General features: G+C 42.9%; 1 protein-coding gene across 1 annotated transcript in view; it reads right to left on the bottom strand.

Annotated features, from left to right (window-relative positions):
* Positions 1–447: 447 nt before the first annotated feature.
* The window catches only part of LOC147728932 (sulfotransferase 1 family member D1-like), a 388090-nt gene continuing 375305 nt past the window's right edge, over positions 448–13232 (bottom strand). Inside the window, exon 8 of the mRNA XM_086959172.1 lies at positions 448–1073. Coding sequence (XP_086815298.1) covers positions 961–1073 — 113 coding nt within the window. The 3' untranslated portion in view covers positions 448–960. The remainder of the gene's footprint in view (positions 1074–13232) is intronic.

The raw sequence follows: 13232 nt of genomic DNA, 5'->3' as shown, positions 1-13232 counted from the left end.
ACAGATCTGGGTTTAATCCATTGTTATTTTGCTCACCAAGCCACCCCAATTACGACATGGCCATATGCAAATCATTCTAGACCCTGTGCCTCATGTGAACAGTCCAGACCGAACTACCAAGCCATGTCTTCCCTGGGCCGGAATCAAGCATTCTAGGACCGGTTTCTAGCTATAAGCCTTCATCAGCCAGGATAGCTTGACTCCAGGGGCGTAGTGAGCACCGGGACCCAAGTCTGGGCATAACCTTTCCAGATAGGGTGAACAGCAAAACACACAAGATGATGGACAGAATGTTGCACAATGGCAAAACATTAACCCTTAGTCACAGATCTGGGTTTGATCCATCGTTATTTTGCTCACCAAGCCACCCCAGTTCAGACATGGCCATATGCAAATCAGTCTTGACCCTGTGCCTCATGGGAACAGTCAAGACCGAACTAACAAGCCATGTCTTCCCTGGACCGGAATCAAGCATCCTAGGACGTAGTCTTGGCACAGGGTCAGGACTGATTTGCATATGACCATGTCTGACCTGGGGTGGCTTGGTGAGAAGAATAACGATGGATTAAACCCAGATCTGGGACTGGGGGTGAATGTTTTGCCATTGTGCAACATTCCGTCCATCATCTTGTGTGTTTTTTTGCATCTCACTACTCATGCTTATTGCATCCTTGATATCTCAGGTGAGATTGCTGGTGTAAAAGTGGCAAATACAAAATTAATGTGAGATTGCAGAAGTGGTCTGTGCTAAATAGCAACTAGTATGAGAGTTAATAAACCTATTTCTATACTTTTATGAACAGATTACAGATCTTAATTACTTTCGATTGACATATCCTGTATGAGTCACGAGCTGGTGATATCAAGGCGACGTCTCTCTGACAATGCAACAAAATACATGATCCATGGAGATACAAAGCATCAGTTCTTGATTTCAATTTCTATGTGGCTAACTATTCTTCAGATGTACGACTGGAAAGACAGCGTGCTCCCTTCCATTTTTTCTGCATAATCTTCATCAAATCTCTGATTCAGGGCCACTGTGAAGTGATTCTTCCAGTCTCCACTAATCCCTGTAAAGACAGACAAAAAGATTATGTTGAATCCTTTTGCACTGTTCTGTTCCATAAGTTTTAGACGCGAGTCGGACCAAGAGATAGGTTGAATAAGCTTTGATTTTTAGTTTATTGGTTGGTATTGATGTGCTAATGACCAGTACCCCCTTGAAGCATGTGATTAGATTAACCACCAATTTTTGGTAGGTCCATGCTGATTCAAAGAGAACAGCAATTACATGAATATGGCACCTATGTGCCTGAAGCGTTTCCCTGTTTCATGTAGACATGTGATCTTGTTCGTAATACTGCTGTCACACACTTTCTCTAACTATTCTTGTACAGTCAACACTAATTGTCCTGCTGCTGTACTCCACAATACCATAAGAGGTAGTTGACTCTGACAATCGTTACACTCTAGGGGCTTAGGGACCAACAAAGGCTGAATGCTCAAGAGTTTGTGCAATTGCAAACTGTTGCAAAAAGGCACTCTCTTGTAACATTTTGGAATATGTAACCTATGCGAATGACAGTGCCTTAACTTTCTATCTTCTTACTTCAAGGTAGGGGGTTTTAAGTACAATGCCTAGCAGAGAATCTTCAAGACTGAATGCAATACAGTGAACAAATAGAGCTTTACTGCAGAGCGAGTAATACATTCAATTCCGACAAATGAACTGTGGCATTCTGAAAGAAACAATTAACAGGTGACACAGTGGAGTTTCATGGTCAAGTTTATTCCATCACAGACAGCAGCAGGAAGCCAACTGTCACAACTCCCACAATCTCCTTCAACACCTTATGACATGGCTTACGACGCACATAACATCTAATGACATCTCCAGCGTTCCTTTAAGGAAGATTCAGTGACACCCATGTTGTTCCATGAAGGCAGGCTTTCACAGATTTCATGTTAAGCCAGGTGCATGCCACATGAACAATTGTAACAGAAAAATATAAACAACTATGACAGTAAAGCACATTCCAGAAATATCATTCTCTGCAAGAAGCTGCCAAAGGCCACCTGCAGATTACACTCTGGCAGAGAGTAAAATGGGCTAGGCCTGGTGGTGAACTTGGTATTGGTGTATCTCTTGAAGACAGTTGGCACTGCAAAAGTTTATGTACTGAAAAGATGGGACCACAGTGGTTATTTCTGCTCTACATAGTACTATGTAGCATGATGGGCCTGTCAGAAGAACTGTTTTGAACAATTGGTTGATTCTCCTGAGCAACGTGAGGCAGGCATTGAGGCAGACTCAATGGGCTAACACTAAGCCGAGATATATTAAGAAATTCTCTGAGAAGTAAGGTTGGGTTAGTATAAATTTGGCCCCAGGCCTGGAAACACTAAAAATATTCCCTAATAAACAAGTTACTTACCTTCGAAAATACTCCCACTTGTAGAGACTCTTTCGACCTACAGAGTCATAACCTTTTGAATATTCTCAAGGTGTCAGAGGCTAGAACATTACCAAAGATAAGTAACATGTTCTTCTAATAGACGTCTAGCTTCAGATTTCTCACCTTTTGAATAGATAATAAAGCAGTACATATGTGGAGTTGAGTCTATGGTTGGACTCAACCCAGAAGGTTAAGTCAGACAGAGCAGGCGAAAAGCAAAAGTGATCGTCCAGTTCATAGTGCTTTGTGAACGAGTGGAGAGAAGCTTAGGTAGCTGCCTGACAAATTTCCAGGACAAGGATTAAATGTGCCAAATCTTTCCCTGGCAGCATGAGTACTCCGCCCATCCGGGGTTTGCTTTTTGGTTGATGCATAGCAGATCTTAGTGCAGACTATAATTCCAGCAGGGGATTTTCTCTTCTGCACAACCTTGTCTTTTTTGTGCTCGAGAGAGTCCCACAAAGAGCTGATCATCCACATGGTATGATCAATGTAAAAGCTCAGTGCTCTTTTAGGGTCAAATCAATGGAGTCTCTCCTCCTCCTTAGGGTGGTGAAGCGGAGTGCAGAAAGCTGATGTTCTGACTGATGAGGAAACGCTTCGACACTTTAGGGAAAAAGGATGCTCAAATGTGCAAAAACAGCTTGTCTAGGAAGAAGGTAGTGTATGGCAGGTTGACATTGAGATTGAAACTCACTGAAATGCCACACCAGTGTTATAGAGATGAGGAACACTGTTTTAAGGAAGAGAAGTTGCAAGGAGCAACTGGGAAGCATCTTGAATGGAGAGCACTTCAGAAATGTAAGCATTAATGTGCGGTCCCATTGTGGCATGGCAATGGGAGAGTAAAGAAACAAATGCTGCAAACCTTTTAGAAGGTGAATAACAAGTCGAGATCTAAACAATGAGGACAGCTCTGGAAATCTTAAAAAATTCAAAAGGTACCATTTAACTGTATCCTGAGAAAATCCTTGAGGAGGAGAAAGCAAACAAAAAAGAAAACTTCTGATCACCTAACTTGGAGTGGTTCTTTCTGAGGAGACCTTTAAGCCATACATTTGTCCCAATGACAAGCATATACAGTTTTTGTTGAGGGATGCCAGGGTACCAACATGATATCAACCATCTCTGAAGGAAGCTCGGAGGTGTTCAGCTGTCACCACTCAATCTCCATGCATGATGGTGGAGATTGCAAAAACCTGCCCTGTTGCCATGTTGCTAAGACAGCAGATCCTTCCGGAGGGGCCTCCTGATTGGAGGAAAAATGCTCAAGACCAGGAGTTTTGGATACCTTTCTCTCTGCGTCCAATCCGGAGCCCCTGGGATGACTTAGGCCCAGTCGGTCTGATGTTCTTGGGAACTTCGGGTAGGAGTATTATTGGTGGAAAGGCATACTCGAGGCTGAACGTGTCTCCAAGCGAGAGATGCCTTGAAAACTCGAATGTGCAGAAGTGCTGACATTGTGTATTCTAAGTGGTGGCAAACAGATCAAACCAAGGTTCTTTCCATTTGCAGAAAAGAACTTGCGCCACCTCCAAGGATAATTGCCACTTGTGATCCGATAGGCCCTCAAACCCGAGCTCACCTGCCATGGCATTATGGTCTGAAACTCACCTCTGAGATGACAGAAGTCCTAGTCCTTGGACCCTCCCTGCTGCATGAGACAGCTCCTGGTGGCCTGCCGCACTCGGCACTCCCCCAACCCCTACAGACCATGCCCAGAATCTATGCATCACACTCGACTCCTACCTAACCATGACCCAACAGATCAATGTCGTCGCTTCCACCTGCTACCACACCCTCCGATTACTCCGCAAAACCTTCAAGTGGATCCCCCGAAGCCAGAATGACCGTCAACCACAAATGTGCGATTAAAATGCAATGATTTACATTGCGGTACGTTACATCGCAGTTATTACAGTAAGTCGTTACAACGCCTTGCGCTGGAGGGCAATGGACTTAGGAATAGTATGATTTACTATTCCAACTTCAGCCTACTTAACAGTAGGGAAGTTGTTGGAATAGTAAATCATACAATTCCTTAGTGTATATCGCCATCCAGTGCAAGTCGTTGTAACGACTTGCATTGTAATGACAGCGATGTAAATGCATTGCGGTGTAACGACCGCATTGTAAAGGTTGTTCGACGTCAACCATGGACTCATAGCAAGCAGACTGGACTATGGAAACGCTCTCTATGCTGGAATCAACAAATCCTTGCTACACAAACTCCAGACCATCCAGAACACCGGGGCCAGACTCGTCCTGGGTATCGACATGAGCACATCACCCAACACCTACAAGACCTCCACTGGCTCTCCGTCGAGAATAGAGCAACCTTTAAGCTACTTACCCATGCCTAAAAATCCCTCCAGAACAGCAGACCAAAATACCTCAATGAAAGAGTCTCCTTCCATGTACCAAAAAGGAACCTCCGCTACGCCAACCTCGTCCTGGCAGAAACATTGCGCATCTGCAGAACCAGAACTGGCGGAAGAGTCTTCTCCTACATCGCGGCCAAAGCCTGGAACGAGCTCCCAGTCAACATCAGACGTTCCCCTATTCTGCACATCTTCAGAAAGAGTCTCAAGACCTGGCTCTTCGGCTGACTGGAGCTACACTCCTCCCCCGCGCCTTGAGACCCTCACGAGTAAGAAGCACGCATTAAACACCCTGATTGATTGATTGATTCAATTATCCTGCCAGGTGGTTCACCACCAGGAAACTTTTGTTCTGGTCCAGGCATTTCCGGAGGTGCAGTAGTGCTACCTTGCACAGTGTCTTTGACCCCCACCCATCCCTGCTTGTTGTCATACCACATGGCAGTGGTGTTGTCCTTGTCCACCTCGACCATCCTCCCCTACATTTATGTCAACTCCAAGTGGATGGCCCTCAGCTCCAAAAGATTGATATGAAGCCAGAAATCAGAGGCCTCTTATCATTACCTCTTACAGGTGGCCACCCCAACCCAGAAGCAATGCATCTCTCACCAACATCTTCTCTGGGTGGGGAAAGGAGAGGGGCTATCCACTTACCAATTGTGGTTCATTAACCACTACGGCAGATCCTTGTCAGTCTCCTCCTAAATCTGAACATTATCAGAGAGGTTCTCCTAGATGTTGGGCACATTGGGCCCGATTCACAGAATGAACTTAAGACTCAATCCTAAACTTACTACTATTTTGGTATTCACAGAATACATTTACTACTTTAGCATTCACAGAATGAACTTACTACTTTTGGTATTCAAAGAAGTTAGGATTTTGTCTTAAGTTTGTCTTAAGACAAACGTAAGACAGACTTAAGACAGACTTAAGACCGACTTAAGACAAAATCCTAACTTCTGTGAATACCAAAAGTAGTAAGTTCATTCTGAGAATGCCAAAAGTAGTAAGTGCCATCTGTGAATACCAAAATAGTAGTAAGTTTAGGATTGAGTCTTAAATTAATTCTGTAAATAGGGCCCACAGAGACTTCAGATGCCACCTAGCATGCTTGAAATCTGAACTGTTGTGTTCTGAGCACTCCTTTTTTTTAACAAACTTTAGTTAAATTAAACCTAATCCATTGATCTGTGTGCTGCAACTAATAGAGTATACCCAAATACCCTAGGAATGAACTTGAAAATGTGGCTGGCCAACACACTGTTAACACAGGCTTAGCTGCGCACAACTAAAATAAAATTTATCGATCAAACTTTGTTTTGTACTTTCTATACATGAACCATTTATTCAAATTCGTATTAACAATCAATAAATTTCTTCAAAAAACATTGTATAGTGATTTATATAAACATGGTTTCATCCATTGACAAAGCAACTTCAAACAATTAATACAATAAAGAAAACATTAAATTCTCTTGTGTATGTTGTTATTCGCCCAATGCATTTCAGGACTATAGTAGGGTCCCTTCGTCAGGGGCAATACTGCAAAATAAAATGTAATATACAGGCGCATAAGTTGAATTATACTAATTGGTAACATGTTTCAATAATTTATTGATTGTTAATACGAATTTGAATAAATGCTTGACCATCAAGATCCATGAGACCATCAGTCCCAGCAGCCACAGAGTAGACCTCACTCAAATCCAGAACTGAGGCTGAATGATCAGGCTCATAGCTTTATTTGTCCTGGACACTCTTCCCCAAGGGAAAGGCACAAAACGAAATAGTGTCCATAATTGCTGAATAAACATCTGAGAAGGGGTCAGGTGAGACTTTGGCATGCAAGTGAATTGTAAAGATGAAAGGATGTTTGCTCTGGTCTGAGGGTGGTTGACAACTGCCAGTGATGAGCCTACCTTCAACAGTCAGTCGTCGAGGTAGGCACCCCTGGCCTCCAATAGTGTGGTGAGCAGCTCTTGTCTCACCACGAACCACCGGTTGCACTGAGGGCCTGCAGGATGTGTATATGGATATATGCATCCAGTGCCACCATCCAGTCACATTCAAGTACCAGGAACTGGGTGTGAACCATGTCAAGGGAGGCAGAGTCGAGACTGGAGCCCCCAAGGAGGCCCTTTAGGGGGTTCCAAGAGGAGAATTTCTTAGTCCAGTTGGGCCTGCAGGCACACCCGATGGAAGCAGTAAGAATCAAAGAGTATGACCACTTCCTCACCGAAATCCTTGATCTTATTAGGAGTACCAGATTGTTCCAGAAACTCAGGTTGTGCCAGAATAAGTTGCAGCATAGACTCCAAAGTTGAACAACTTAAAGAGATAGACACCAACATCGTACCTTCTCTGAAAAGGTTGAGTGGTGGAGAGGGGTTGAGTCTCACTTACATTTCTTGTATTTTTTCTTTGACTTACCATTAAACTTTTATCGAGATGGAGGGGCGTGGCTTGTGCGCCGCTGGGACATGGCGGGTCGCGCTTGAGCTCTCAGGCGAGTGGGGGCCGGCGGAGATTATTTACCGCTTCCTGACTGCCCCTCTTCGCTGAAAAGTCATTTCCAGGTGCCGGAATATGTCAGGAGTCGTCTGACATCCATTTGTGCGAATTCTGCTGAAGGCTGCATCTTTTCCCCGGTCAGCTGCTGCGATACTCGGTTTCTTCACGGGCGGCCGCCATCTTACCACTTGTGACGGAGACGGCGCTTTCTCCTCAGAGGTGCCGCTTTTGTTACAATATTGCAGGTGTGGGGATAGCCTGGACATTTTTCATCACGGTGCTGAAATGGTAACATCTTTTTTCTATTTTTTTATGCTCATTGGGCTGCTTGGCTAGATTCTATGTTGCATGCTCTCTATTTTCTTCAGTGATACTATCTATGGATGGAACTGCTTTTGCCTCACGATGTTTTTGGTGTAACCTATTGAGGTCTATGAGGCTCTACCATATATTCTGCTGCCTGCTCACCTTATAAGTCCGCCACTGTCACTGATTTTAGCGCTTCTCACGCTTGGTGTGCTGTATTTCTTGTTTTTGGGGCAACTGCGCAGTTTCTTTTCTCAAGAGGCTGTGTATTTTTTCTTTGGGTCTGTCTCTTCATGGCTGCAAGTATGGGCCGTTCCACAACTAATAAAGGCCCAAAAGAGGCTGGCGCTTCACTCAAACGTCTTAAGTCTGTGTCTCCTACACCTGAGACTGCTCCGTCAGACACCACCTCTACTCTTGACGCAATATTATCGCGCCTTAATGAGGTGCATGATATTGCACAATCTACAAAGACTAATACGGATTTACTACAAGTGGAGGTGTCCGCTATTTGGAATGACTTCAAAGCCCTGTCTCTTCGAGTTTCGGCCACGGAGTCACGTATAAGTTCCTCAGAGGATAATATCCAGAAGCAAGCCAGGTCTCTCAGCCACTTAGAGCGTTCAATGGCGGCGTTGCGTAAAGATCTCACTGAGCAGGAGGACCGTAATCGTAGATCTAACCTACGCATTTTTGGTCTGCCGGAAGATGCAGAGAAATCATCTTCCTCTATGATTGATTTTTTGTATCATTTGATTCCTGATACGCTACAAATTTCATTTCAAAGAGACTTTGAGATAGAAAGAGCACATCGTGTTCCAAGTTTTCGTTCTAAGTCTGCCACCCAGCCAAGAGCAATCATTTTTAAGCCACTGCGTCATCAACATACTGAACAAATTCTTTCGCACAAGCGCAAGACTAAAAATGTCGTTTGGGAAGGTCATCGAATTTCAATATCTCAAGACTTTGCCAGGGACACAGTCATAAGGAGGAAGGGCTTCCTTAATCTTCGGAAACGTCTTTCGGAGATGAACATTCCCTTTTCCTTTGCTGGTCCCTCCAAATTCCGCATTTCTTACAAGGGACGTTCCAGGATTTTTGATGAGCCGGCGGATTTAGCTACCTTCCTGGACAATCAGATGGAGATTCAGATGGAGATTCAAAGGGCGACTTCCCAGGATCCTGGTGCTTCGGGCACTTGAAATGTCTTCTTTAGTCTCCTTTATGGTGGCTTTCTGTATTTTGCTGTTTCCTCTTCTCTTTCTTGCTGTTAGCATACTGCTGTATTGACTTTTAACTCCGTTATTTCAACTCTTCTTATCTCTCATCTCTGTCATCTTTTCTTTCGACTTACTTTTCTATTTTCTTGCTGCTTATCTCTTAATAGTTACATTGCTTTTTCTGGTATGGGACATTCTCTATTTTTCTTTTTTCTTTTTTCTCCTCCTATTCTGATATTTTCCTACCTTTCTTCTCTCACATATATAATGTTATTATATACAGTTATAGTGTATTCATTGAATATGTAGTTATTTTTTTAGGATATACATATTGATTGTCATGCATTAATCTACTGTTCATGTTTTACCTCATGCTTTTCTTTTTCTTATCAGTTTTTCTAATAATATGTTGTAATATAGCTATGTTTCTCGCCATTGCTTGCTATTTAAATGTGATTGTACAAATATCTTAGTTAGAGTATGATTATTTACATTATTAAGCTGCTTTGCGGTACTGCTTTTGCTTGTTACCAGTTTCTTTTTTCCTGCTATCTGGTTATTGTAGTTTTTGGGGCTATTGTTATCAACTATTTTTTCGCCTAGTACGGGTCCCTTACTTGCCTTTCCACGTTCTCCCTAGTATGATGTTGGTCTTTTTTAGGCCTCCCCTCCTGCTTCTTCTCTCCCTCCTCTCTTTTCTTCTCTTCTTTCTTTCTCTCTTTCTTGGATTCCCCACATGAACGCTCCCTCAATGTTTCTTTTGTTTGCTGACTGGCTCCTTGTATTTTTGGCGTTGGTCCTTTTTCTGTCATCCATGTCGTCTTTTTTTCTATTTTTATGTTTTACTATGCCAGGTTTAAATGTATTATCCCTTAATGTTAAGGGTTTGAATCATCCGGTGAAGAGGTTGAAAATCTTAGATTACTGTAAGTCTCTGTCTTCTGATTTGGTTCTTTTTCAAGAGACCAAGGTCACTAACAAAGAGGCGTTGTTTTTAAAGAAGGAATGGGTTTCGGACGTTTGCTCTTCTGATGCCTTTGGTAAACGAAATGGAGTCATTACACTGGTTTCAAAGAATTCTGGTTTATCGATACTTTCTTCTGATCATGATTCGGAGGGTCGTTGGTTGTTGTCTAAATTGTCGGATGGACAGCATGATCTGTATGTGATGAATATCTATGCTCCTAACGTTGATGATCCGTCCTCCTGGAAATCGGTTACCAAAAAATTAAATGACACCCCGCACTCTGGTAATCTTATTGTTGGTGGAGATTTCAACTTACCAATGGATCCTCTTTTAGACAGGAATTCTGCTTTTCAGTTTCGTCCTCCTAAATCCCACAAACAAATGCTCAACATGTGCTCCATTATTCATCTTCAAGATATTTGGCGTCTTCATAATCCAACGGGTAGTGATTTTTCTTTCTTCTCTTCCCCTCACTCTTCCTTCTCTCGTATTGATTATCTCCTGGTTCATTCTTCTCTTGTTTCATCTTCTTCTTCTCCGCTTATACATCCTATTTTGATCTCTGATCACGCTGCGGTAACTTTTGCGTTATCATCCTTTGCCCCTAAATCACGTGCTCGTTCGTGGAGATTAAATACCGAAGTTTTGCATGATCCTTCTCAGGTTAATGAGTTTTCTGAAGCTATAGATACCTTTTTCCACGAAAACGAAGGCTCTGTCTCTTCTCCAATTGTTCTATGGGACTCCTTTAAATGCACTTTCCGTGGTCAAGTCATTAAATGTATGTCCAAACGTAATTCGGATATTAAAAAGGAACTTACGGAATTGTCTTCTGATATAAAATCTCTGGAAGCTTCCTTTAGGCACTCTAAGGATCCAACTTGTTTACAACAAATAAAACTACTAAAATACAAATATAATACCATTGTTACTAAAAGAGCCCATATTGGGGTACAAGAACAAAAATCCAAGAAGTTGTTATTAAAAAATCGGGCTGGGAAAATTTTGGCTGCTACATTAAAATTTCAGGATTTTTCTTTCAAATCCTCGCAAATCTCTTCCATTACTGACCACACAGGCTCTAAAAAATTCCATATTATATTTAACAAAGAGGGGAGGTAGAGTATCAAGTAGGATTCCTACTCCACGGGCACTGTTACATAAACAAGAAGAATCCTACCACTTATTGGGAAGGAAAGTGAAAAAAGGAAAAGGGGACACTCAGTGTTGTGTAAAATACCCCTCACACACCAACAGGCCCCTTGGTGTCATGCTTCATCATCGGGGTCTTCGCACCCCGCTAAGGGGATGCGGCACGCTGCGACCTACGACTACGCGGGAGCGTTGACAATTCAGTCTATGTGTGGTGTGTGTTGAGTGCAAGTGAAAGAAATAGGATGTGAGTGGGAAGTGTAGTGAGAAAAATTAAAAAGGACCTGGCCAGTGGGTAAAAAGAAAAAACTTTATTCTGTACCTCTGGCTGGTACTATTAAAAAAAGTGCTAGATGGCGAGGTTTTGTGTCTTAGTAAGGGACAGAACCTCTGGTGTGCGTCGACATGTTTCGGTACATGCGTACCTTCTTCAGGACGGGGCACAACTCCCAACCCTACTCACGTTTCTCTACAGAACAGGATTTTTTGTTCTAACTTTCCTAAAAAAGTGATTACGTTCGCTAAAGACAAATACAATGTGCCTACAGCGGATTTTCTGGAACATGTAGTTACATGTCTTATTGTATAAGCTGATTAAAGCATCATGAGCAATTTCTGAACATCAGGGTAGGTAGGTAGGTGGATCCACAATGAAATCCGCCTCAGTCGGCCTCTTTCCTCCACCCTGTGTTGCCACGACGGAGCAACACAGGGTGGAGGAAAGAGGCCGACTGAGGCGGATTTCATTGTGGATCCACCTACCTACCTACCCTGATGTTCAGAAATTGCTCATGATGCTTTAATCAGCTTATACAATAAGACATGTAACTACATGTTCCAGAAAATCCGCTGTAGGCACATTGTATTTGTCTTTAGCGAACGTAATCACTTTTTTAGGAAAGTTAGAACAAAAAATCCTGTTCTGTAGAGAAACGTGAGTAGGGTTGGGAGTTGTGCCCCGTCCTGAAGAAGGTACGCATGTACCGAAACATGTCGACGCACACCAGAGGTTCTGTCCCTTACTAAGACACAAAACCTCGCCATCTAGCACTTTTTTTAATAGTACCAGCCAGAGGTACAGAATAAAGTTTTTTCTTTTTACCCACTGGCCAGGTCCTTTTTAATTTTTCTCACTACACTTCCCACTCACATCCTATTTCTTTCACTTGCACTCAACACACACCACACATAGACTGAATTGTCAACGCTCCCGCGTAGTCGTAGGTCGCAGCGTGCCGCATCCCCTTAGCGGGGTGCGAAGACCCCGATGATGAAGCATGACACCAAGGGGCCTGTTGGTGTGTGAGGGGTATTTTACACAACACTGAGTGTCCCCTTTTCCTTTTTTCACTTTCCTTCCCAATAAGTGGTAGGATTCTTCTTGTTTATCTAAAAAATTCCAAACAGGGGAAATACTTGAAGTTTTTCGTGATTTTTATAATAAGTTGTATACTCCTTCTAATCAATCATCTTTTGGCCAATGTCAAGATTTTTTAAAATCAGTTCCGATTCAGTCGGTCTCTGATGCTGATCGCTCTTTTTTAAATAAGCCTATTTCCCCCGACGAAATCGTGTCTGCGGTTAAAGCTACTCGTTCTGGCAAGGCTCCAGGCCCTGATGGTTATCCAATTTTATTTTATAAAACTTTTCTCCCTACGCTTGTCCCCAAATTAAAATCTGTCTGATTCTTTTGTTAAGGATGGATCTGTTTCTGGTACGGCTGCTGAGGCTACTATAGTGGTGCTCCCGAAAGAAGGCAAAGACCATTCGGATCCTAAAAACTTCCGACCTATTTCTCTCCTTAATATGGAAGCTAAGATTTTTGCTAAAATCCTGGCCAAAAGATTAGAATCCTTTATCCCTCATCTTGTGCATCCTTCCCAAACTGGTTTTGTGAAAGGCCGTCTTGCGCAGACAATATGCGCACATTCTGTCATATTCTCGGTGCTGATAAACGGTCTCAACTTCCCGCCGCGGCCTTGGCCATTGATGCGGAAAAGGCCTTCGATAAGGTCTCTTGGTCTTTCCTTCGTGCTGTTCTGTGCGCGCATAACCTTGGCGACTCTTTCATTAATATGGTGATGTCCTTATATTCTCAACCTAAAGCTAACATTAGAGTTAATGGTGCTACGTCGTCGTTTTTCAATCTTAGTCAGGGCACTAGACAGGGATGTCCTTTATCCCCACTTTTATTTTTATATCTATTGATCCCCTTCTTCGTTTGCTTGAGTTA

The sequence above is a fragment of the Lissotriton vulgaris genome, chromosome 2_2, assembly GCF_964263255.1.
Source record: "Lissotriton vulgaris chromosome 2_2, aLisVul1.2, whole genome shotgun sequence".
Classification (NCBI taxonomy): domain Eukaryota; kingdom Metazoa; phylum Chordata; class Amphibia; order Caudata; family Salamandridae; genus Lissotriton; species Lissotriton vulgaris.
Note: the sequence above shows the minus strand (reverse complement) of the source record. Positions and strands in the feature narration are given on the sequence as shown.